At 49.9% G+C, this 23,930-nt stretch overlaps 1 protein-coding gene across 1 annotated transcript; it reads right to left on the reverse strand.

The window, feature by feature from the left end:
• Positions 1 to 241: 241 nt before the first annotated feature.
• Positions 242 to 9,300, reverse strand: TMEM243 (transmembrane protein 243). The gene is made up of 4 exons (XM_086474559.1): positions 9,223 to 9,300; positions 2,515 to 2,565; positions 1,548 to 1,652; positions 242 to 364 (listed from the first exon to the last, which is right to left on the reverse strand). The coding sequence occupies exons 1-4, from the start codon at positions 9,298 to 9,300 to the stop codon at positions 242 to 244; spliced, it is 357 nt and encodes a 118-aa protein (XP_086330685.1).
• Between the last annotated feature and the right edge of the window lie 14,630 nt (positions 9,301 to 23,930).

Raw genomic sequence — 23,930 nt, forward strand, 5'->3', positions numbered from 1 at the left:
AATGTTCGTTAAGTACAACAGTAGCTCTTCAAAAAAAAGCAGAATGTCACGTCTTATGGCAATATTTCTCCCCAACAAGAGGGACATTACATATACATTTACATGAAAATCATGTACTGATTTATCCTTGCACAACCCACTTCTTTCCTCTCAGGCTGATTGTCCTCACTGAAATGTCTCGGGTAGAGCTGAGCTGAAAGCAGTCTGATGTAGCATCATCGCTAGGTATCCCCCGTGCCCATCATTTACCCACTTCATGGAAGTACAGGTTGGCACATATACATAACATGACAATAGAAAATAATATATAGTAAATCAGGTTCCTAAATTTAGGTTCCAGGTCTCCTTGGCGATACCAGTAGATCTAGAAGAGAGAAGGAGTTTGTATTACTTTAAAACACCAGGTACTTCTGAGGAAACTTTCTGTGGTAACTGAACTGGCAACTTCTAGACCTTTGGGGTTTTTTTTCCCCTCTGAAACAAGCCAGCTTCATCTGCCTAGAAAGACTGGGTGTGGAGTCCAGCTGATTTTCTTAACAATTAAAAAATAGCTCCTGTTTTCTTAGCATGCTTGGGGAATACACAAACAAGAATTTGGCAAGGTGTTTCTCCGCAAAACAAGGCTGCTTGTTTGCGAAACCAGGGGGCCAGGTTAGCTATGAAGACAGGGGTTGTCTTGTCAGCTTTGTTGAAGAGGGTGGGTGGGTGGGTTGGTTGGGGGTTTTTTAACGCTCCGAACTGGCTACACCCTGTCAGGCTTTGCACTACACAGTCTTATCTTGGGCAGAGTCATGGCTACCAGCTGTAGAACCAGCAACTGGTCCTGACCAGGTAATGCAGAGCATCTTCCCAGCTTACCCTGCAGTGAGGGGCAGGGGCTGCTCCAGGTCACGGCTGGAGGAAGGAGAACGCTCCAAGTACGAAAAGCTACAGCAGAAGGAGGAGCCACTGATGTTCCTGCCCATGGCAGGGGGTTGGACTAGGTGAGCTTCGAAGGTCCTTTCCAACCCAAACCATTCCGTGAACTCTGACCTGCCACTTCCCTCTGACAACGCTTGGGACTAACTCTTGGGATGCCCCAAATGTTTTGTAGGGGAACCTCTGCACCCACCCCGATGAAATGCCACCTGCTGTAGCACTCCTCCCCTGTGCCTGAAACCTCACTGACGTTGCAAGCGCCTGGCTGGCCCCACCACTTGAGTTGAAGTGTTTCGCTCCACCCCTGGTCTTCTGCAGCACAATCCGTCTGCGTTCCCAGCTCACTGCTCTGGTGTCCCTCTTCCTACCTGACGTCTCCACTGGCAGCTACAGGTGGCATTGTCACACCTGGTCTGCAGAAGCTGGCTTAGTTCACACGCTTACACTTCTCCTGCAGTAAATGGGAAACTGGTTGTCACTCTTTCACTGCCAACTTGTTTTATGGAGGCAGGAAAGCTTTTCTAGGAAAGTGTAAAAAAGAAGGCGGCACCACGTAAAGCAGATTTTATTCAGATTTCATCCTCAGTCATAGACTCGAAAGCTCGCACAGCAAACGTGGTGGTACTTACAAGTATGCCGGCAGAAATGCAACACAAGGAGATGCAGAAAGCAAAAAAAACATTCACAGGTTTTGGAGGTAGTTGTGGGAAGACAAAAGCGCTGATTAGAGTGACCTGTATGGAGGAAAACAAAGATGAAGACTTTGCTCTCGCCTGCCGTCAGAGCTGCGAAGAGAAGAGGCTCGCCCCGACGGCTGGCGTACCGCGGCGCTCGCATCCAGCTCCGCGTGCCCCCCCCTGCTCTTTAACTCCCACTCCGTGAAGAGCTGGAGGGAAACGTAAATTCTGGAGGAAAATCGCTTTGACACAACTGCAGACTTAGAGGGGTGGAAAAAAAAAAAACCTGACAAAAGCTTTGCTACTCTGGCTTGCTGCTGGAAACCATCCTCCAAGTACCCATACAGCCAGCAGGCACGGGGGCGCGCGCTGCCCGTGTAGGAGCATCCCTTCAGCCAAGCTTTCTACCAGCTGGCACCTCAGCTCTCGATGCTGCTGCCATGGACTGCAGAACTGATGCTCTCCAGTTGCGATGGCGTGGGGTTTGTCTTTAAAGCTTGGGGAAAGCATAGCTCGAGACAAAGTGACAAACTTTGGAAAAACTCCTATAAGCCATAAATAGAAGGAAATCAATCACAAACAGAAGGAAGTACAGGGAAGCAGACACATTCTCCCGGGTCATAAGCACTTTGTCGTCTCACCCAGCCTCAGTTCAGCTGAGACAGGCAACCTGCCCAAGGACCTGGGGGCTTTTTATTGCACAGCCAAATCTTAAGACATGGCTTGATGAAAGGTTGTCTCTTCCTCCTGTTGTCAAAGAGTTTCAAAAGACAGTTGCACCCCAAAGTGGCTACCTGGGCCCCAAACTACAGCCTGTCCAGGCAGCGAAGTTTTGCTGCCCGTTTTGAGGAGGAACTCTGGTTTTCAGCCCATCACCCAAGGGAGGCACAGAACACAGGCCGGCACGGGCAATACTTACTACAAGCAGCAAGGACGTTAAGCCGCCAACAACTAGATTGATGACTCTGTCCTGAAGAAAAGAGAGGACAGTTACATGCATGCCTTGCCAAAAAAAAAAAAAAAAAAAAATTAAAAAAATTAAAAAACCCACATAGTAACCAACAACACCGAGAGCACCACATCAGCCAGGGCCCATGTTACCCCCAGCACGCCCAGCAGCAACAATCGAGGCTCCCTGGTCAGCTCTGCCATGCAGGAAGGTTTCCCTTCCTTCGACTCCATGGATCTCAGGGAGGTTGCACCGGCCAAGTCCTTGTACAGCAGGCTTGCTCGCTTGCAGTTGGCTTCTTTGCCACACCTGAATCGATACAGTTGTGCAAATCCTTTCAAAAATTTTTGGAAAAGTGGGAGTGCACAGACAGAGGTTGTCAGAAAAAGCTTATTTTAGCCTCAGTGCCTGAGAATAAATAGCTTGATAGCGTCTTAGGTGGGAATTTGTGGGCTGCCAGCAAGGAGGTGAAGCATTCCCCACACCCCAAATGTTCCCCCCCTAACGCCAGCAGACCTGAACACGCCTCAGGGCGGCCCTGCTCAGACGGACAGATACCCCTCCCCACCTCTTTCTGCTGCTCCGCATCAGTGTCAAACACTTGGCTGGGAGGAGACAACCCCTTGGCACCTGGGAAGGGGTATCCCTCGGTGTCAGCATCGCAATCCCGGCCCAGATGGCATGGGGGCAGGGACCGGCAGTGGCACGGCGCTGTGTGACCACGGGCCCAGAGGGGCACCCAGGGCAGGACCCCGCAGCAACGCATTCGCTGGAGTAAGAAATTGATGCAAAAGGAGAATATTCCCATCTCTGCGGGGATACCTGCCTCCTCCCTTTCCTTATGGTGCTGCTCTTGAGTATAAACATCCATGTCAAAGTCAGATGGGGTTGCCCGCAGTCAAGTGTAACACCCCAGCCAGCTGGCTCCCCAAATAAACTGCTAGAACAGCTACAGCAGAAAAAATATGCACAGAGAAAATAACCAGAACTTCAATTAATTATACTGAGTCTCATTAAATAGGCACAGTTAAAGGAAAGTGAGAAAAGAGCTTGAGCAGTGAAAGCATCTTGCCCAAGGCATTCCAGCCAGCGGGCAGGGCAACCCAGGTTTCCCTCCACCTGGTCTTGCACCCTTCTTCCCGCGTAGCGTTACATTTTGGAAGATGATTTGTAGAGGGAAAAGCCCCAGGTCACGAAGCAACGCGTGGCAGCAGCAGGGCAGGAGGAGAAAGCAGAGAGCAAAGCATGCTCTTGCAGGACGCCACCAGCCCTGACCTGAGGCTCAGTGCAGCTCGGGTGCCCGAGCTTGGGGTTCAGTAACAAGCAGATGTTCACCCCCAAAGGAAAGGACCGCAGCAAGCAGACTCTATAAAACCTCCCCTACCAGTCCCCAGCTCCTCTACATAAAACCAGACCGCTTACGCCTCTACAGCTCAGGGGCCCCAAGCTGTGGGGGCACGGCGGTGGCTGCGGCAGCAGGAAGCGGCCCACCCCCCCCAGGAGATCACCATCCCCAACGCCTCCTGCGCAAGGTGCTCGCCGGCCAGGCACAAACCTGTTCTCACCAGCGTTTCTGTACGTGATGTCGGCGATACAACAGCAGCCTCTGGGAGCCATCTACGAGGCACCCACCACCAACCCCAAAAAATGAGCTACGAGAAATGACTCCAGGCAAGTAACAGAAGCAGCGGGGTGAAACGCAAGCGTGCTACCTCCACGAGAGCGTATCACGACAGCCTAGCTGTGCTCCTCCACCTAGGCTAAAATAAATTCAGTAAAGAACTCAATGCTAACTGTAATCTAGATGGTATGCGGAGGGGTCCGTACCCCCAAAAGCAACTCCGATATTGGGAGAGAACAGTGGTTTTGCTCTGCCCTTGCCCTGCAGACCTGGCTGAGCCCACCAAGGCAATTGGATGAAGGGAGACCGGAGTTTGCACTCAGGCTCAGCTCCCCAGGGACGAAAGGGGTGGCAGGAGGCGAGCAGCTGGATCCCTTCTCCCTTCGTGCGGTGGGGAGAAGTGTTCCAAACAGCAGAGGAAAGGGAGGGAAAGCTGAGGAGACGGCTGCAGAGCCATCCCCATAGAGCTAACGCAGGGAGCGCAGTCACAGCCTGCTCTCTGCTGGCAGCCAGGCAGGGAGGGACACACGGCCACAGACCTGTGGACAGGGTGCACCATCCAGAAATTCAGCCATGATTAGGTTTCTCCTAATCAACTAACGACTTGGAAGGTGGCGATTTTAAGATGGGGAAAATTTGCCCATTTTGCCAGGACAAAGACTGGTCTGCCGGGAGAAAACGAGGAGGTCGGACTTGGCGGTGACCACGGAGCATTTCTCTCTGCCTGTTTTACGGGGTGCAGGAGAGAGCGTCCCCCTGGCACAGGGACCTCTCATCTCACACCACCGAGTGATGGACATCGCAGCGACTGCCGGATCGGGTGCGGATGCTGGCAGTGGAGCAGCTTTGCCGCGTGGCAGCCAGCCCCTGCGGGTCAGGGCATCCCCTTCCCTGCGGCTAAACCTGCCATCTCTAAAATTTTCCAAATGCGCCGCCAGCAGAAGGTGGTATTTCAGGATCCGGGGATTAGAGCCACTGATCCTGAAATCCCGGGCTTGACAAGGCAGCGAGAGGCTGTATTCCCCGGTGCCCGCTGACACTTCAGCCCCAGGCAGCTTAGCACAGCAAAAAGGTTAAAAATACACAAGCAGAGGCCAAGACGGCTAAAGGGATTGGGGATGACGGAGCCTTTCACCTCCGCACCGTGTCCGAGCGCGCAGCCCAGCCCGGGCAGACACTTGTGGATACCGGGCACACAGAAACGGGCTGGGACAAGCCATGTGTCCTACAAGCCACGTCACCCAGCTGGCACAGCCAGCTCTTCCAACCAGCATAGCTGATTCAGGGAGGATTGTTCTCTGGCATCACCATGTATTATGATAACTGCTAGAATAAAAAGTCGAATACAAAAAAAAGCGAGGTGCACACCAACACAGTGAGCACGCAGGCTGCTGGATGGAGGTCACCTGCACCGGCACAGGGTGCTCACACATGGACGCTTAACTTGTGATACAGCCCGGCAGCGTGCGATGCGCTGATGGGGACCCCCGCTCAGCCAGCCAGCAGCCAAGACGTAGCCAGTTGTTCACCAGGCGGGGGATGAATTCTGTGTTTTAGCGTTGCACAAGCTGCATTTTGAAACAGGAGGGTTTCTGCCCTCTCCTCGTACTTCAGGGAAGGTGTTGCAGGGGCTGTAGGCACCGAGCTGGCCCCAGGGAGCTGCTGCAGTGCGGGGCTCTCCCTCCAGCTGCCTCTGGGAAAGGGAGACGAGGTCAGGAAGCATCAAGCCCTCGCAAAGCAGGAGGACACAATCCAGGATCCTTCAGGATCTATGTCAGGGTTACTGTGAGCAAGAGGGAAACTGAGGCAGGACTGAGGGCGTACCCGCACCACTGCACCCACAGCATGGTCTCTGACAGAGCGACAGCTTTGCTCTTCACCCTGTTCCAGCTCGGCACCTTGCATCCTTCAAGGCAGCGGCTTGCAGGCTGAGCCCACAGGGAACAAGCTCCCATCAGAGGCTTGGCCGGGACGGGGGAACAGGCTGGTCCCCTGGAGGGTGTGTACCTGGTGGCTTCTCTGCAGGCATGACGGAAAAGCCATTTTTATGCCTTACATCAGCCAGTCCAGATGGTCAGCAGCAACCACAGCGAGACGCCAGCCCACGGCAGCCATAGGGGATACCTTAATCTAGCGCCAGGTTGATCTGCGTGGAACAGCAGACAGTATATGCTATACACCAGAAGAGCTGCGCTCACCACCACGCTGGCCACCCTCCCGCTTCCAGACATGGGGAAACACTGTTTTGCCCTCCATGGCTCCTCCTTCCCATCTTGAGCTGCTCAGTCTCTTCCTGCTGCCTTCTGCTTCCAACCCACAGCAATTAACACCCACCTGCTTATATTTAAATGCTCCCGTCACGGAGGAACCCAAGCAGCTTCTACTTTCGACTTCTTTCTCAAGAAGTCCCGCATCTGTGATGCTCGGTCTCCTCTTTGCCACCTTACCGCTCGTGCCTCTCTGCTTAGCATTGTCTCATACCCGCTCGCTGCCAGTGCTGCATCCCTAGAAACCACAGCTGAATCCACAGCGCTTGGCATTCATCAACGTCATCTTCCTACACACCCCTCTTCCCACCAAACACCTCTTTGGTACCAGCTTGTCACCAGCCTCTGCTCAGCAGCCGGCACGGGAGGGCGAGCTTGGCAGGAGCAGCTGGACCATGGCAGGGGAAGGAGCCTGATGCTGCTGCCCAGCTCTCCCATCCCCACAGGGTGGCTTTTGCCCCAAAGCCACCATCTTGGAGACCAGGAGAGCATCAGAAGGCAAGAAAAGGGCATCCCCAGCTCTACATCCATCTCCAACTGCCAGCAAGGGTGCAAGACCCCTGATTCGGGCGCCGGGCTTCCTGGGGCACTGCCCCTCCCCGTGGCCTCGTGCCCAGCCTGAGCTGAGGGTCCTGGTTCGCCAGCACCAGCCATCGCTTGCAGAGACCCAAAAGCAGAGCCAGGGCATGGACACACGTGCTTCTCCCGGCAGACCTGCTCCCATTTTTAGGCGAAGTTTAGCTTCGCCATTTCTGAGACGGAACATTTCCAGCTCTGGACCTGACCAGCATCCGTCTCTAAGCAACCCCAGTGAATCACGGAGGAAACCACCCCAGGCCAGCACAGCGACCCCTTCTCTGTCAGACACCAGTACGGCCACAGAGACCACCGGCCGCCGCTGCTCCCATACGACAGGTTCCAAAAACAGCCCCAGGAGATAGGAGGGGGTGATGTGCAGGACACTGGATCCCCATTCGAGCCCAGGAACTGGAATTAGCATCCTATGTTTATTATTGACCACTCTCCTTTGCGAGCAGAGCCACAGCCAGAAAGAGACGGGGGGTCAGGGATCGAAGGCTTGACCTGAGCTGGGATATTTGGGGGTTGCCTGCCGGGACTGCTGCCTGGCTCCAACAGCACATCCCGGTCCCCAGAAATCCCCATCCCTGGAAACTTCCCCAAATCCCTGACCAAGGACCGGCCAACACAACCCCAGCGCAGGGCACCGCTCTGGCGGAAGTTCCAGCGCCTCCAGCGCCCCCCATCAGGGCCAGCACCCAGTGGCAGGGGAGACCCGTTCCCCCTCAATTCATCCTCTTGGCGATCCAGCCTGTCCTCCTTCTATCCCACATCATTCTGGTGTCGTTCCCCCCCCCCCCAGCTTTGGCTGGTACCACTTTATTTACATTTTTATTAAACGTTACCATTTTAGCAGCATTCCCAAGCATTTGGGGGGAGGGATGATGCATTTTATACACTTTTGAGAACAACTTCGTGCAATTTCAGCCTACACCCCTCCAAACCCTCACGGGTGGTGATGGGCAACCTCTCGTAACCAGGGGACAAACCCCAAGCCACGAACCGCCGTCGCCCCGTTGCAAACGGGTACGCACCGCTGGGCATCGCGATTCCCGAGGGATCTCGACGTCGGGCAGTGCCCCGGGGAGCCCCTTCCCCAGCGCAGCCCCCCGAAGCGGGCACTGGCCCGCAGCAGCGCCGAAAGCTGCCCAGCTGAGCGGCTTTGGGGGGCTGACACCTGAAGAGTCAGCACCGCCGCACGCCCGCCGAGGGGGGAAATTAATTACCAGGGGGGCACCAAAAGCAGCCCCCTGCCCCCATCCCCAGCAAAGACACCGCACCCTACCCCCTCAAAATCGGGTGAGATGCAGCTCAGGGTGCTACAGCCCTCGGACCCCGCTTCGGGGGGGCTGAAAGGCCAGGCGCACCCCGATGAGGCTCCCTGGCTGGGGTGACGCCCCCCTGGCTGCATCCAAGCCCCTTCACAGCCCCTCTTGGAGGTTCCCCCCCCCCTCCCCGATCCCGGGGCTGTCCGCACACTGAGTCCCTGCTCGGGGCTTGGGGGGGGGATTATTTGGAAGTTTATTTTAATAAACTTAATTTTGGGGATTTTTTTTTAATTGGGGAGGGGGTCTTGCTTTGGGGAATTGTTCTGGGGATGGGTTGGTTTTTTTTTAAATTTGGGGGTGATTTTGTTTGTTTGGGGCGGTTTTGATGGGTTATTTTTGGTTTGGGGCACTGATGAGGAAAGGGTTTGTTTATGTTTTGATTTTTTTTTTTTTTTTAATCATTCTGCCAATGTGAAGGGTTTCTTTCTTTTGGAACCCGGGGGGGCTCCTTTTATATTTTCCCCCCGGGGCGCAGCTTTGTTGTCGCTTTCCCGGGTTTTGATGCTGGGCTAGGGAGGGGGGGGGGGGTGAGGACATTCTTTCTTATTTTATGGGTTTTTTTTTTTTTTTTTAGGGCAGGTTCCTCGCTGTTTTGGGGGCTGGCGTGTCCGGCTGCCCGCGGTCGCTGAGCCCGGAGGGGGCTGCGGAGGGAGGTTCTCCATTATCGGGGCGCACTGACGTTCGGGGGGGGGGGGGGGCGGGGAGGCGCTGGCTGCTGCATTTTCTTTGCTGGGCTTTATGTTGCTGAGGGGACTGGCTGGGGGGGGGGGGGGGGGGGGGGGGGGGCTGGTGCTTTGGGGTGCCCCTTCGTGTCCCGGGCAGCGTCCTCCCCTTCCCCCGGCGCAGCGGGGCCGCCCGCCCGCCCGCCCTGCGCCGCCCTTACCCTGGCCGAGGTCTCCCCGAAGAGCGGCCGGTTGTCGGGCCCGCCGGTGCCGTAGCTGCGGGCGGCGAAGCCCTCCATGGCGCGGGGGCGCTGGGGCGGCCGGCGGGGGGCGCGCCCTCATCCTGCGCCCCCGCTCCGCGTCCCGCCGCGCCGCTCCGCGCCCCGCCGCGCCGCGCCGCGCGCCGCCACGCCCCCCCGCGCCAGGCCCCGCCCCCCGCGGGGGAGCCTTTGGGGGGGGGGGGGGCTGCGGCGGGGCCGGCTCGCGGCGTTTCACCTGCCGGGGCGGGGCGGGGCGGGGCGGGGCGGGGCGGGGCCCGCGGGCGCACGTGCGGACGGGTACGCGGAGCCTGGCGCGGGGGCGGGGCCGCCAGCCCCGGGCCTGGGGCGGGGAGGGGCTGAGGGGGCCGGTCTGCGGCGCGGGGGCTTCTCCGTCCGTCCGTCCGTCCGTCCGTCCGTCCGTCCGTCAGCAGCGGCGGCGCGTGGGCTCCGCAGGGCCCGTGACTGACGAGGGGACTGGCGTCTGCAGACGTCAAGTTCTCGTCTCTTTCCTCCCTTTTCCTTCTTTTGTCTTATTTTCCTTTTTTCTTTTCCTTTTTTTCCTTTTCCCTTTTTCTTTTCCCTTTTTCTTTTCCCTTTTTCTTTCTTTTTGTTCTTTTCCTTTTTGTTCTTTTTCCTTTTTCCCTTTTTTCCCTTTTCCCTTTTTTTCCCTTTTCCCTTTTTTCCTTTTTTTTTCCCCTTTTTTCCTTTTTTTTTCCCTTTTTTCCCTTTTTTCCCATTTTTTCCCATTTTTCGCTTTTTTTCCCCTTTTTTTCCCTTTTTCCCCTTTTTTCCCCTTTTTTCCCCCTTTCCCCCCCCTTTTTTCCCTTTTCCCTTTTTTCCTTTTTTTTTCCCTTTTTTCCCTTTTTTCCCATTTTTTCCCATTTTTCCCCTTTTTTCCCCTTTTTTTCCCTTTTTCCCCTTTTTTCCCCTTTTTTCCCCCTTTCCCCCCCTTTTTTTTCCCCCTTTTTCCCCCTTTTCCCCCCTTTTCCCCCCTTTTTCCTTCTATTTTTCCCTTTTCCTTTCTTCTGGTGCTAGCACAGCTGAAAAAGTAAGCTTACACAGTCTTCCCAGTCACCTACATAAACTAGATAAAGGGAGTGATTATCCCCAGGGCTGGGGTTGGTGGCAGTGAAATATTTTTGCTCTACACATTAGCCAAAGTTTTTGCTCAGAGTCGCCAAGTGACATCCCGTGCGCCACCTCTGCTTCGCAGGAAGCTCGCTGCTACTTTTTCAGAGCTGAGGACAGATTTGCATGCAAGAATGCCAGGGAGGGTAATTTTATTTTTTATTTATTGTAATTGTTATTTATTTTAAATTTTATATAGTTTATTTTTAATTACTTTATTTTTATTTATTTTATTTTTTAAATTAATTGTGTTTTGTCTAACTACATCACTTGGTCTCACAAAATATCTTTCCTCTGAATATCCCCAGACCATCATGGCTACAACATTTCTCGAAGTGCATTTTAGGATGAAAATAAACCCATTAAGATGCACTAAATGTCTCACCTCCCAGGACAGATTTTACTTGCTCATTCAAACTGGCTCTGTTGTTTCCTCCCAACCCTGTTCTCCCCTGCCACACACCTCTCCACATCTTCCCAGGAGGTTTCTTGCCCTGGAAGACAAATTCCACTAAATATCAGGGAAATTAAGTGGAAATAACATGGACATTTCCTTCTTGCTGGATAGAAAATATTTAGAGGCCAGATCTGCAGGTAGAGAGACCAGAAAGAAGAAAAACAACAGCAAGTATTAACTGTGCAGGTGTTTGGTTGGGGGTCAATTCCTTCTCACCCCCAGTCATCCAAGATCACCTTTGGTCACTGCTCAGGGCTTGTAGGCGCTCCCCAACTCTTGAACAACAGTCCAGTGAAACCAGTCACTTTTCTTGCGAAACATTTCAGTTGTTTTAGGTGGAAAGCGATGCTGTTTCAAGTGAAAAGTGATGCTGGGGCTGCTCGACCTTGGGGCACAGGCTGTGTATACAGGGCTCCAGAAGCACTTGACCTCCACTCAGCCTCCTGTGGTCAACATGCTTGAAGACCAAAGTATCGCAGCTTCAAAGATGAAAGGTATTAAATTCAAGCCAGGCCGGAAAATTATCAAGCTTTTAACAAGCTTAACTTTGTCCTGAGCTGAAGTACTGGGTGGAAAGTCGTAAAGACCTCCTGTAACTCTCAGAATTTGTTCCCACACTCGCAGTTCGGTGAAAAAGTGTCTCCAGGACTCAGTGGAGAGACTCTTCATGTCATCTTGAGCCACTTGGAAAAAAATTCCCACAGGGTGAAGGATGTGGCTTCCTGACACACAAGTGCTCTTGACCTACAGAAACCTTACGGTTGGTTTTACGCTCATTTTCCAGCACTTCCATATTACACTCCCGAGCAGTCTCTGCCCAGATTAAATACTGAGGGTTGCGTAGGGTCTGGTTGGGGCCTGGGAAGCACTGGGTTGCTGGAGGACTGCGGGAATCCCCTATGTTGTATACTGTGTTTATGCTTGGAGTGACAGCTCAATGGGACAAATGGACATAACCTTCTTCCAACATCTATTGCCTAATTACCGATAATTAAGAACAAACGTAAAACACGGGCAAAACCTGATGAAAAACACAAACTGTTGCTTTAACATGAATAGCATCAATGAATAGTTAATAGATGAGGTGAAGATGTCAACCAGTGGCACTCAGGAATACAGTCTGCAGTAGACGGGTTTCATAAGACACATAAAACCACTTACCTGTTGTTTCACCAGGGGTTTCACTTGTGTAACTCATGTCAAGACTCCTTTCATGTTTCTGGCCAAGGCAGGTAGGTTGTCATTGTCTGAAACTCTTTAGCACATAATTGACAAAAACTCCCTTTCTATTGCTTTATTCCTTACTCATCAGCACCTCTAACACTTGAAGCTCAAAGATTTTGGTATGAAAGGTGTCTCTTAGGCTGGTCAGGAGTAAGAAGATCAGACTTCATCCCTAGATATCTAGAACAATGTTTTCTGTTATTGAATGTCACTAGATAACAGCCGTTATTTTGACCTCCAGGATGCAGCAGCCCATGGTCTTCAGAGATGGGTCACAGCCCCAGTGAGCTAGGCCCCTGTTAGCACCGAAATCACAGCTGGGCTTGGTGGTGGTGTGGGACAGCCGTGGCTCCTGCAGGCTGTCCCATGGCCCTGGGACAAGCCAAACACACCTTGAAGGGGACAAAGTGCTCAGGTGGCCATGCTGAGATCAGAACAGGGGAGTTACTCAGCCTGTGCTTTGCTGTAGTGTCTCATTTTTTTAAAGGCTACCTGTCTTCTCCACTTAGCCAATCTGAACCTCCCTGGACCACTTGCTTGTGCAGCAGAATGCTCATCTGGTGACACATTCAGTTACCAGGCAGCAACTCTAATTTGATGAGTGAGAATCTGATTGAGCCACTAACGTAACAGACCCAACAGATAGCAGCTGACTTGTCCAAGTGTCCATTTTCATGATGCAAATGGTTTGACAAATTATGTCCCTTCCAGTGGGTGACACCACTTGTTCAGCACATGGTGTGTCTCATGGAGCTGGGTCCCCTTTCTCAATAGGAGACACACTTGGATCATTAGGTAAGAAATGTCCCACGGGAGCTGGTCTGCTTCGTCTGAGAGGTGATGCTCCCCAGCAGCAAGGATCTCAGCAAGGTTGCTGCTTGCGCGCATGGTCTCGTCCACAAGTTTCATGCTCTCTGTCAGCGTGCGATGCAGCTGAATTCCTTCAGAGGCTGGGAATGAATAACTCTTTGTAGCAGTAGTGCTCAGGGAAGGGGAAAAAACAAGCTAAGATTGAAAAGTTTCTCTGAGAGATCATTTATTGGAGGCTATAGAGGAATAACAGCAGCGAGAGGGATATAGATGTATTAAGACTCATGGGTCGCTTAGGGACAAACAGGAATTTCTGCCCTAAGCTGGGATTTCCTCCGCCAGAAATGGAAAAGGAGAAAGCCGTTGGTCATATGATATCCATGAACCAATGTGGTGTAGCAGCGGTGGAGGCTGATGTGATGCCAGGCGAGGAATTTCTACAGGAAGAAGGAGTGATTTCTGCCATGGTACCAGGTACCAGTGAGATCCCATCTGGAGTCTGTTTGTCATTGCAGCCACTCAAGCTCAGGAGAGGCTCAGGCATTGGGAGGAGCTCAATGGTGGGATGTTTGGCACAAGGGCCTGTCTTCGAAGGGAAGACAGGAAAGCTTGGCTTGGTTAGCCCTGCGAACGGGAGGCCAAGAAGGAATACTGTGGGGTTTACGTACAGCACGGGGAGAAGTAAATGCTAGAGAGTGAGGTAAAATGTGTAAGCTAAGGGGTTGTGTTGGCACAAGAGCAAACGGATGTGCCTGTAGTATCACGTTCAGACTGGGGGATTTCAGTCAATCAAAGGAGAACTGCTCTCGGACAACCTTTCAGGCAGAGTTGTGGGGAGCAGAAAATCACGTTGCTTTGAAGATGGAGTTTCACTGACTGAAAATAGTACAAAGTAGGGAAAGGGGATTGGCTTGGAAACTAGACATCCTTTTCAACCTGAAGTCCTCTTTATACAAGCACAAACTCAGGAAAAAAAATAATTTGGCAGAAGATCCCACTCCATCCATGGAATAGGATGCATTTGTTGTGGTCCCTCTCCTGCAGCCAGAGCTCCAGGAGCACACCCTGCTGCCATCAAGAGGTCATGATACACATGACTCAGGATGCAGGATCCACTGAGCTCCTATTTCAGACCTCATAAAACTTCTGAAATCTCCCTTGGAAAATGAGACCACGCCTCTAGTCCTAGCACGTGTGGTTAAAGACCTCTCTACCTTAACACTTACGTTAGCACTCAAAATACATGTCTCATCCTCAGTGAAAATGCTACCCAGCTTCTTTGTGGATATTCTGCATCTCACTTGGTCGGGCAGTGATGCAACATGGGTGTGCAGCGTGTCCACACTCTATCTGCTGATGCTCATCACGGGACAGATTGCACAACAGAGCTGTTGGTTTTCTGCCACGTTTCGAAGCTTAGAGGATCCTCTGTTCCCTCTTTACTACCCAGTGGAATTGAACAAATGATAAAATTATTTACCCCATTTGCTTGGGGATTTGTTCTCTTTCTCATTCAGACTGGGTTTTTTTTTGCAAAAACTGAATCAAGCTGTACTGTCTGAGAACAAAGACAAGCCAATAATTGTGGCCATGACTGCCACAATTTTGATGCCCCATAGCACCGACTCACTTCTTCCTACAATTTAAAGGAAGCATATCAATCTTCAGTGAAAAGTATGTACGCTTTTCAGGTTTGAAATAAAAAACAACCTGCTTTTTAATGGAGGAAATAATATAAAAGGATATCTCAGATGGTTTAACATTGCAAAGGTTTGTTCTGCTCGGGTTGGACACGATTTGCCTTCCCTTGTTCTTGTTTAGTGTGCTTTACATTTATCACAGCTGACTGCATGTTAGAGCAGTTCCAAGATTTACATGCTGAGCTTTGGCTCTCCTTTCTCAAAAATAGTCCTGGCATTGCTTCCAAGAAAGAGATTTGGCCCATAAATTGCAGAGAGCTTTGAGGTCTCTTCAGAACATCAGCACCGTAGACTCATAAAAAAATAGATGCCCTCTCCTGTCTAATATTTTATTTATTCTAAAGGCCATCATGTGGTTTTTTTCCTGTACTCCGGGTGAAGATTTAATTCAGCACAAAGATGAAAATTTTAATATATCCCAAGGCTAATTATATATCATTGCCGTTGATGCTGCTGCGTCTGTAACTCATCAGCTGGCTGTTCGAGTCCCAAGGTGGAGGTCGGTAACTCATCTGTGCAGGCAAGGCTGTCTTTAGCTCTCCACCGACCCGGCTCTCTGATGCTCTGCGTGTCCTTTCAAGTGATCTAATGTGCTGGGTTTTCTAATGCATCAATTTACCCCATAACTCTTTGTTAGCACTGGCTTTCTGCCGCGATTTATCTTAGTCGCAGCTCCAGCAACAGCAGACTGCTGTCCTGTCTCCTTCTCCGTAGCGATCTCAGCTTCCCAGCACAGCCGTTAGTGCTTACAGCCTGGTAATTGTTTTCTGCATCATTAAATCAGCCTTCAGCTGCCAGCGAGATGGCCCTTTAGCTATTCTATTTGGCACGGTTTAATTTGAAACGATACAATTTTCTTTGGATCTTTCTAACAAAGCTTCCACAACCCAAAATTCCTGGAGGACCGAGGAGTTGTTTTCGCCTGTGTTTTTTAGTCCAAAGGGAACCTGATTAATAAGCTTGCTTTGTTACAATGGACTTTAAACTCATCTCTGTCAGCCCTCAACCCAAGGAAATGCTCTGGAAGAGGAAAAAATGTACATTTACGACACTGAGATCCTTCTCTGTCATCCCATAAGAGTTGTGTTTGTCTCCCTCTATGGAAAGAGTCACCTAACCCTGGCAGAGCATCGGTGGGAAAAACAGCTTGAGGACTTCCAGCATTGCTCTGCCACCCCAGAGCAAGGGGCATGATTTTTTTCCAATTAATCCTGCAATGCTGAGATTGTACATTTCTTGCCTTTGCATGGGCCGGGGACATGTGCTCTGCTGTCAGGGCACGGGGTTTCTGAAGGTTGTGTGTGAAAAGAGAAGAGAAACCAAAAGCTTTATGTTTTGCAGTTCCCACAGTTGTTTTTACTTAGTAGCTGCCTGGAAGGACCAAGAGATTTTTAAACTGGTAACAAGTGGTGTTACAGAGATACTCAAACTGAACAAAAATTTTTTTCAAAATTCAGCAAAAATATTTCTAGCATACTCTAGCTGTGATCTAGTGATCTGGTCCAAAGTCTTCGCTTGCTTCTCTCAGCTAATAGCAACTTTTTTTGAGTCTCTACCTTAGAGCTTTCAGAGATTTTCCCTTAAACAAGGATTCATGCATTATTTCAGGGTTAATGGAGAACTGCCGTGGCAGTGCGACCCAAAGGGCAGATGCCACGTGGGGGAATGCAGCACTGCTGGAGTGACCATCACCGGCACCGCGGGGCTGGGGCTGACCTGAGCAGCCCGTATCCACTGGCTCCCTGGACATTATGGTCATTGCTAGAGACATGGAGAGGAACATTAGCCCAAAAGGAGGGGCAAAAAAATCATGGCCTTTTATCTTTTGCATCAAGGAGAGGTTTGGGGGAGGCAGTCAGCAGAGGGAGGCATGAGCTCACAGTTTCAGTGTCAGTCTCGGCCCATGGCATCCCCTGGAGCTGGGAAACACAGGCAGCAGGCTTTAGACAGTACTGCAAAACTATTTCATTTTACTTTTTTCCACATTTATGTTTAGCTCTTGGAGATCGGATGAGAGATTGAACAAACGAAGAAGCTGAAACATTTAGAGTCAGGGATGTGTTGTCCAAATTATACATTGTAATCTTCCCTCTCCTTTGGGTTTTCCAACAATTTCTGTTTTATAAGGACTGTGGATTCTCCATCTTTTACATTATCTTATTTAAAGAAGCTTTCCCATCTGCTCCTTCATGCCCCAAAACCTCAGCTGAAAGAGTCACAACTTTTGACATAAGATTTAGAGGAAAAAAATATCTTCAAGGTTTTTTTTTGGAGAAAAAATATCTTCAAAAAGAGAAATCTCTCATTAAAATACATGTATTTAATTTTTTATATATATATATATATATATATAAAATGAAAGTTTCCCTTCTCAGCCTCTGATATGTGCATAAACAATTTCGCGACATCCAGCTCTTCTTTCAGGTTGGTGGCAGACTTTTAAGTGGGGCAGCACCTGTGAGCCTGCTTCACAACATCCCTTTGAAGAGCAGGGGAAAGATGCTTGAACTGAGACCCGTCATTTCCGTGTTTGTGCACCAGCTGAACTGGGGACATTGGTGAAGGTAACAGCAAAACCAGCCCTCACACCTACTGTGTTTTCCTTTGGCAGCATCACTTGTCAGCCCAAGGAGGGCGGCAGTAACATCACAGGGAAATCTGGATTGTTGCTGTATTTCAAGAGGAAAAAAATGCTACTTTTAATAAATCACAAAAGGACATAGAACAACAGTACCACCTCCTGATTTTGCAGGTTTTCTATCTTGTTGTTTAAGCTTTCCACGGCAGGATGAACAGAAAATAAATATTTCCCCTTCTTGTCCTTCCTCATTATGTGCATATGGTCCCCTTGGCACCACCACATCCTTGAAATACAGGGGTTTGTGATGCTCTCTGCGAAGAGGTGAGATGAAAGACCTTCCTTGCCCACAGCAAGCATGCCTCGCCGTGCCAGGAGAGGTCATCCCACCAGCAGCGAGGGTCTGTGTGACTCCTGCATCCTCCCAAGTCACCTCAAGGCTACCTGGCAGCCAAGCGCATCCAGGAGAAGGAGGTTTCCTTCCCAAAACTCAGTGTCCCCGAGGGCACACGCTCCATTAAATGGTGGTTAGCCACGGGGTGACTAAAACACCTGCCTGAAATCCAGACTGCTGCCTCTTGTGCTGAAATGTTTCCAGCTGGCATTCCAGCTGCCAGCAACCGTGGGCTTCTTCCTCTCCTCACGGGCTGTGCAAATCAAAACCTGCGGCAGCTACAGCCTCTGAATTGAAAAGCAAGTCATTCAAACCCTATTTGCACAGGGGAGCTGTTATCTAACCAAAAGTTCATGGGTTATGGAGCCTGAGGGCAGACGGCTCGACCCCACGTGAGAGGTGTGAACCTCTCGTCTCGGAGCCTTGCGCAGCACCAGCCGCTGCTTGTATTTAGGTAACTCTGGGCTGAGACTGATGATAGCAGTTAGAAAATGTGGTAGTCCTCAGGCCGTAAAATAAGATGTTCCAGAAACAAAACCTCTGGAGCACCTATTTCTTCATCTTTGCTGTAGCTCGTCGCTGATACTTCAAATAGCCAAGATGCATCTGATCAGCTGGGCACAGAGGAAAATACTTTCTAAATCCCTTTTCTGTATTGACAGAATCCCAGCGTAAACACTTCATTAATTTATCCCTGATTAGAGTCCCTTTAACAGTCTAGTATCATTCCCTTTTAAGTCCTGGATCATGTTGACCCTCCATCAGCCCTCTGGCACCTCTCCAGTTTTCCAACATTTGTTAAGATCTAAAGTTAGTGAATTAGAGAGTCGTGAGCTACTGGTCTTAAGACTGGGAGTGTACATGACCCCAGACTTCTCAACTGGAAGTGTTTCTATGTAGCAGGTGATGCTTCACTTCCTCCTCCGTTACAGATGGTAAATTACTTCATCTGGTGTAGATGGAACGTGCTACTTCGCTCCGATATGGTAAAGCAGGAGTTATGAACATTAGATTTGGGTTTTTCTCCCAGCTGATAGATACAAATAGTAAAACTGTAAATAACAGAGAAGCTACTCCTAAACCAACATTCCCAATGACTCCCAATTAAAATGACATTTTAATGTCTTCCTACTGCCTGTATGTAGAGAGAGTGCAAAGTTAATGACAAAGTCCAAGTCACGTACACCATGTAGCTGCATGCCTGGAAGCACAAAATTCAGCACCAGGCGAAGTGGCAGGCACTGGGTAGGGGGCAACCATCACTAGATCGAGATCTGGTGTTCTGTGGTTGCCCGGAGGAGTGTGAGACTGGGCGGAGGCCTCTTGGTCCCAGCCCCGCATTCTCTTTGCCCTAAAAAAAAGGAGCCACTACCTCCCCCCATGCATGTGTAAATTAACACATGCATATTTGTGACATTAACATAAGCCAAGCTCTTTGTCCTAAACAAAAAGGAGCCGCTACCTCCCCCCATGAACAGACTTTGTGGCATTAACAGAAGCGATTAAGATTGTCTATAGTCATCCCCACCTGCATGTATACCCTGGTGATGTAATGTAAAAATTGTGTATAAATATCACCCCAATTTTGGCCCCAAAATCGGGACAGGATCAACTTGGAACCATACTGACAACTGGATGGATGGACAAATTCTCTCCTTCTCCATCCCCCCCACTCAGCACGCCGTGTGGGTAGTATTATTTACCTCAGCGAATGCTGAGAGATAGACTTTTCCTCCCGGGGTGTATTTCACATTTTCTCCTCAGGTGCATTTCTGTGCTTCCCTGAGTGTATCCTTGGTTCTTGTTTGTCGTGACTTTACTGTCTCTTGTTCCACTGTATCCCTGTTTGACAGGCTTGTCTATTTGCCAAGCGGCCAGGCCTACAGCCAGCAAGTTGTTGTTGGTGGTGGTGGTGTGTACGTGTGTGTACAGTGTGGTGGTGGTGTTGTTGTATTAGTGATAAACCTTGTGTTATACCTGCAGCTTTTAATTTATCCCCGGCAATCCAAAAGAACCTGCAAATGTCACTGTAAATAAACGATTACTATTTGTCTCCTGATTTGCATCTGGCGCATATTTGGTGCCGGCCCCACAAGACTAGATTGATTTCCCTGTTTTCGCAGCACTGTAGCATACTTAAGCTTTTATATTTCTCCTGTTTCTTTTGCCTTGCATTCTTAATAATCTGCTTGCAATACACATACTACCAATAAATATCTCTTCCAAATACCTCTTCTGAACTCATCCTTCAGATGCATAAATCTTTCTTCTCTGTTGAAACATTGCTCTGGCCTGACAAAATATTAATCCAATGACATTTTAAATAAACCTCTGTCTTTGTAGTAGCAAATATAGTGCTCTTTCTCATTTGTTGAGACCAACGTTGTAAGTGACAGGCTATCAAAGAAATATTTCATGTTTATAATGAGCAGACGCCCATTAAAACAGTGATCTTTCAGCCCTTTGTACATAGACCTCCCACTTTTTGAAGAGCTGATGGAGAGAAGCAGGGTCCCTCCGGGCTGTGGCTCAAGCTCCTTCTGAATAAGATGAACATGGATCCCTTGGGGAGGTTAGGAGTCGGCAGGCCCTCCCCACCACAGCTACAGAACAGGGCTACAGAGCAACAGCTCCGCTGTCTGTAACTGCAGGAGACCAGAGCCATGGGAAGAGGCAGATCTGCAGGGCCACTGTGCTCTTTCCTCCAGAAACACTGCCCAACACGTCCCTTGTATGGAGCGTGCCTGGCTCCAGCCCATCTCTCCCTGCACGGCATCCTAGCACCCATCTCCCAGCACCCACAGCCCACCTGCTGGCTCTTCCCCACTCACATCCCAGCGCTGGCTGTTCCTCAAAAACATTGAGGCGCAAGGATGCTCCTCCCCAGGGCAGCACAGCGCAGCTGACATCCTCTAGGCACCCTGGGTAAAAATGAAGACTCTGCTACGCATCCAGCCCGCCTGCTTTTTGCTCCATCCCCCTTGCAAACCCAAGCAGCTGCCAGCAGCTTATCCGCCCCAGCAGGACACCTTCCCCTTGGCTGAGGCGTTTGGGCACTCCTGCCAAGGCAGGACAAACATCTGCAGTGAGGAGCTGCTTCCCCAGCCAGCAAGAGCTGAGCTGCTGCCAGCAAGGGAGGAGGTTTCTGCGGGTACAAGATCGCTGGCAAAATGCTGATGCATCTGCGTGGTTGACTCCTTATGCACGCTCGCCCTTTCCTGAACTGGTGCCCTTTTTCCCTACCTCCTCCATCCTCCTCCTGTTTTTAGGCATTCCCTTCGCTTTGTCTCCACGTCCTTAGAGCTGCCACCTGCCTGGACATCTGCAGCAGCATCACCGCAGAGGTCCTGCTGCGTAGGTGCTTCTACACAGCATCATCCTTCACACTGCAGCCAAGCCACCTGCCTTAGGGAGGCTGGCGTGAGGACATGTGAAATCTGAGAGCATCTGGTTCAGTAAGTTATTTGGTTAGGGACTGTTCCGTACCATAGAAATAACAAATAATTAGGAAAATGATAAATTAAACACACAGACATTAGTGAGCAGGTGATGAGAAAGATAATAACAGGGGCCAGAGCTCGTCAGGCACTGACTCATGGGTCATTAAAACTACTACTCCAGCCTTGGAGAGGGCTGGCCTCAATTTTGTAATCAATAAGAAGGAGGAAACGTGTGAACATTAAGGGATATTTGAGGGAGCCTGGGGGACTGCACGAAACTTACTATTGGATATTTAGGGGAAGGATCAAAGACACAGGAAGGGGAGGATCAGGGTGGAACAAGTATGGGAAGATGGCAAGGAGGGAGGTTGGAGGGGTCAGGCACGTGTGAGCAGGCTGTTGGGCAGGACGTTCACCTGGCTGGGCCCTGCCCCTGATCCCTGCAGTCTGGCCTGTCTCCATGTTAAATCCAATTCTTAATTATCTTTTCTATGTCATCTCACCCTCCATCCTGTGTGCCAGCCCCTAGAGAAGAGGCCATGGGTGACAGGGACCACAGCTCTGGATGTCAGCACCAGAGGAACCGGGATGTACAGGCTTATCTGAGGGGTGTAAGTGCCAACAACCGAAGCAACCTGGCCGTGTTAGTATTTCCTTAGGGAATTTAGTCCCAAGTGCATGTAATTTGCTAGCAAACATCAAGCTGCACTAGCTGGCGAGCAGAAGAAAAGACTCAAGGTCTGAGCCCGGTTACAGGACATTGGAAAAGATTTTCAAGGGATCCACAAGCATGGGGTGCCTGTGAAGACAGAGACTATGGAGGGTATTGAGGAAAAAAGGAGCCACAGAAGCACCAACAAGGAAAGATACTCTGTCCCAACACTGAGACGTGTAAATACAATGGCTGAACAGAGCATCCATAAAAATGGTGATGCTTATTCAAAGTTACATTGCAGGGGGTTTTTTTGGTGCCAGCCTCGAACTCTCCGGACAGTAGATGCTCATCAGTTACCCTCCCAAATGCTGTTTGCAAGTGTGCTGGGCTTCAGACTTGAAGTAAATGTAAAGTCTCAACTGCAACAAGAAAGAAAATGTGGTTAATTATGTAATTACAGCTTGCCACGAGGTGCTTAGCACAGGCAGGCTACATAGAAATCAGCTCCTACAAATAAACATAAATCCAGCAGAACTGGGGTAATAGGAGAGAACCTGCAAAGACCATAAGGCAGCTCCATTCAAGCTGCTTTCAGACAGACTTCCCTTGTATCAGACAATGTGAGGAACAGTGGCATCAACAGCCAATTGAGTTAGAAAGTTGTCTTTAATGAGTTTGAAGCTACCTAATAATTTTCAGCACCTTGAAACAAGGGAACCATGTTTGAACCAAAAGGTTGAGGTTCAACTGCCTTCAGAGCTGGAAAGACAACTCTCCACTTGGGTACCAAAGTGAAAATCAAAATGCTTGTACCATCCCTCTGTGATGCTTCGAGCTGCTGTGACTGAAAAGCAACCAAATAATCAGAGTATCACTTTCAGACAATTCTGTTCCATAATGAATTCAAGTAAAGTCTGAAAACACAGAAAACCAGCTTAGAACACACAAATGCAGCCTTTATTTCCCCAGTGTAACTGTATGAATTCAGAGAGGTTGCACCCCTGCCATTTCACTTGTGGCTGTCAAACACAAAGCCTGAAAAGTAGGTCTTGGAAAAGTTTGCTTTACCTCTTTTTAGGAGCTTCAACAGGCACAGAAAGGATTTATTCTTGTCTTGTACAAAGCCATGAAGTGAATTAGAATTAGACCAAGTACATCAGACTTGGGCAGCTGGTCAGCACTTGCTGACAGGGAGCCTTGCCATCATCCATTTGTTGAGCTGCTGCAAATGGTCATTGAAAGCGTTACAGTATTCCCTGATAAAAGGAATACTGACAGATAAGAAACGTACCTGGGAAAGTATTTTCACAGAATTACTTTCTATTAAGACTCAAATCAGCAAAATAGCACATATTTTCATTTCTCTGCAATAAAATGGAGAGATGTGATTTTATCGCTCTTTAAAGTCAGTAAAGTTCAGCTAAAAAATGGGGTTTGTAATGGCATTCAGAAAGGTTACTTATCTTGTTAGGAACTGTTGTGTCACCCCCAAAATGAAGCACAGCTTCCACAGATTGCTTCCTTCCGATACCTTTTCACAGCTTAGCGACCTTAAATTAAGACACAAGTAAGCTAACAGTTCTCAACGTGCTTAAAACTGAGGTGACAGAAAGACATTTCAGTTACAGACTTACCAAATAAGAGAAAATACTGACACGTTAAATTCTTTTGACAGCGTTTTTGACTGAAAAAGATACATCCAGCATAATGGTAGCAGAGGAAGACTTGTGAGTACTCAAGTGCCGGCTTCATGCTCCACAAGCAGAGCTGAATACCAGCGCCACTTCAGGAAGAACTTTGGCAGGCCGGAGGAAGGGGTCTATGTGAGCCTCATGAACGTCAACAAGGCCAAGTGCAAAGTCCTGCACCTGGGTCGGGGCAACTGCCAGTATCAATACAGGCTGGGGATGAAGGGATTGAGGGCAGCCCTGCGGAGAAGGACTTGGCAGTGCTGGTGGATGAAAAGCTGGACATAATCTGGCAATTATACATTTGCAGGCCAGAAGGCCAGCCGTATCCTGGGCTGCATCACAAGAAGCGTGGCCAGCAGGTCGAGGGAGGTGATTCTCTCCTTCTGCTCTGCTCTGCACTGGTGAGACCCCACCTGCAGTGCTGCATCCAGATCTGGAGCCCTCAGCACAGGAAAGACATGGACCTGTTGGAGAGGGTCCAGAGGAGGGCCACAAAAATAGTCAGGGGGATGGAACACCTCTCCTATGAGGACAGGCTGAGAGAGTTGTTCTCTCCTCAGTCTGGAGAAGAAAAGGCTCCATGGAGACCTTA

The sequence above is a fragment of the Leptosomus discolor genome, chromosome 1, assembly GCF_034619465.1.
Source record: "Leptosomus discolor isolate bLepDis1 chromosome 1, bLepDis1.hap2, whole genome shotgun sequence".
Lineage (NCBI taxonomy): Eukaryota > Metazoa > Chordata > Aves > Leptosomiformes > Leptosomidae > Leptosomus > Leptosomus discolor.

What these genes read in the sequence shown, in the direction of transcription:
- TMEM243 (XM_086474559.1), bottom strand. Translation starts at nt 9,300, where the DNA reads ATGGAGGGCTTCGCCGCCCGCAGCTACGGCACCGGCGGGCCCGACAAC. An exon ending in TCGGGGAGACCTCGGCCAGG is followed by an intron (nt 2,566 to 9,222) that starts GTAAGGGCGGCG and finishes TCTTTTCTTCAG; the next exon opens with GACAGAGTCATCAATCTAGT. An exon ending in GCATTTCTGCCGGCATACTT is followed by an intron (nt 365 to 1,547) that starts GTAAGTACCACC and finishes TCTCTCTTCTAG; the next exon opens with ATCTACTGGTATCGCCAAGG.